Source organism: Pinus tabuliformis, chromosome Q (assembly GCF_031772625.1).
Source record: "Pinus tabuliformis cultivar Carrire ecotype Pingquan chromosome Q, CPIR1, whole genome shotgun sequence".
Lineage (NCBI taxonomy): Eukaryota > Viridiplantae > Streptophyta > Pinopsida > Pinales > Pinaceae > Pinus > Pinus tabuliformis.
Window position 1 is genome coordinate 752596514 of NC_142296.1, and position 2285 is coordinate 752598798.

Sequence of the window (2285 nt, forward strand, 5' to 3'; positions counted from 1 at the left end):
ATTGTAACATGTATTAAATTTAAAATATGTATATATATTTATGAAACAAACATCAATACCCATACATTGCAAAAACTGTGTAATATTTATCATACAGTTATGTTTATTTACTTTGGATTAACCCTCCCGTTTAATGATCTCATGATAACCATGGTCAAAAACCATTGGATAAGACTTACCACACACCAGGCTACAAATGTTTATTGGTCACTTTGGTTAAGGTGGCTCATTGGCAGTTATCACTATGAAGGTTGGATGGTGGAAACTAGATGACAATACCTCTTTCCAGCTATTCTGCATCACGAACCTTTTATACCCTCAAAGACTAAAACTTGGCCATATGCAGACCATCGATCTCTTCGCTCATCATCCAATGGTGTAGAGAATTCAGCTGTGTGTTAGGGTAACCACTGTCTTTTGTTCCGCTTCTCGGTAGTCATTTTGGTTTTTACCATGGGGAGGGTTTCACTCTGTCAAACCCTATTCACAACACTAACTCTCTCCATTGCAGAGGTCTCTTATGCCTCTCGACCGGTGTTTTTCGTTGTCTACTCGCTTGCAGACTTTGGTTTGTTATTCTTTTACATTGACCGAAAAGCGGCAATTCATATCCTGCTGTCTACGACAAGGTAATGATTTGACTCTTCTTACCAAGCTGGAAATTAAGGTGATGCAGGTGGTTTCTACAAGCTTCCTTTCTCTTATTGGTTTCAAGCTTGTCTAACACAGCAACCCCGCTTGTCTCGGTTGCAGGTATGGCCTCAGACATTTCCTCAATCACTTAAGGTAATGGCCGAGTCATTGCTATGTGTAGTATTTTCCTCAGAAGAATGTTCTCAGCACAGAAATATTTTAATCCTTCATTACTGTGATTGGGTTCTCTTTTCGTGCAGAGTTGGTGATAAGGGTTTGGCTTCGGTTCCTGCGAATTACCTAGTTCCATTCAAATTCATTGGTTCCTATCATAGCATGGCCATCAAGCTCAAAAACTTCAAGGTGCTATTAAATCATCTCTAGTTAGGGTTTACAGAAATTCTAGGAGGTAGTTCTGCTCATAAAGGAAGAATTATGATTATGTAATAAGTTATTTTCTTGAGGAAGATATCTAGATGACTGTTTTTCTTTTCTTTTCTGAGTCATTATCGACAGAATCCCCATTACAAATACTATAGGATTTTGGGTATCGATTGGTTTTGAAAGTATGCTAGATTTAGCCATGTATTTCTTAATATTTTCATTTGGAACTGATTTTAAGTGTTTTTCATAAACGTTGTTCATAATACGCACTCATTTTTCCAACTAATTCCTCCATTTGCATTTACGAGAGATTTCTACGTCCTGTAGGGTTTTACTGGTATGAAAGGGTGAAACTTGGTTATCTTTATTCCCTCATAGTTTAAAAATGTTTATATAAATATTATACAGCCTTTACCTTAAGACTTATCAGCACAGTTCTCTGTATTTTTCCTTTCTAAATGTTCTTCTCACTTTTGTTTTCAGTACAAAGGTGTTAAAAATAAAGGTTCTGGTTCACTTAATTTCGAGTCTTTTTGTAGATACTCCTCATTATTAACTCATTCTTTCCTTCAATAACCATTCCCACAACCATTTCTCTGGTTGTCTATAATCGACTAGCTGCGAGGAACAAATGTGGACTGTTGTCGTTCCTCTTGTTATCACTCCAAAATTTCTCTAGAGTTGTTGTGAAAGAAATGATAGAGGTAACCACAAACTTGCTTTGGAGATTAGGATCTAACATTCCTAATGCTCAGAGAGGGTTCTCTCTTTATGATTTAACTTTGTTTAGTTAATTGATTTTAGGCTGGTTATGATTGTACTTGGGTTTTCATTTTGATTTGGTGGTGGGATCACTTAGATGGATAGATCACTTAGATGGATAGAGGGATGTCTTTTACCATGTTCTATGGGGTCAAATGTCAAACAAACATGATTGGATTAAGTTATAAAGATAGTGCTTACAGGGCAAGGTAGGTGAGTAAATTCAGATCTTAAGGTAGGTGAGTAAATTCAGATCTTAAGGTTGGATGGTGAAGTGGTTTTCAATCGGATCTAAAGGGAAATTAAGGGTTCCTTGAACCGGATAATGAAGGAAGTGAAAGAGGTCAATTGGGATGGGAGAGATATAAAGGATTCTTAGATCCGGATATAAAAAGAAAAAATTAAAATGATTAATTGTTCAAGAGAGAGTGTACTTAAACAAATTCTAAAATAAATTTCCAGTTAATTCATTCGATTTAGATAACATGAAAGTTTGTGAAATACAT

General features: G+C 36.0%; 1 protein-coding gene across 1 annotated transcript; it reads left to right on the forward strand.

The window, feature by feature from the left end:
* The first annotated feature begins 237 nt into the window (after positions 1–237).
* LOC149221706 (uncharacterized) lies at positions 238–1127 on the forward strand. The gene is made up of 3 exons (XM_089383016.1): positions 238–629; positions 754–786; positions 894–1127. Exons 1-3 carry the CDS (start codon positions 454–456, stop codon positions 1015–1017), a joined length of 333 nt encoding a protein of 110 aa, XP_089239142.1. The 5' UTR covers positions 238–453; the 3' UTR covers positions 1018–1127.
* Positions 1128–2285: the final 1158 nt, after the last annotated feature.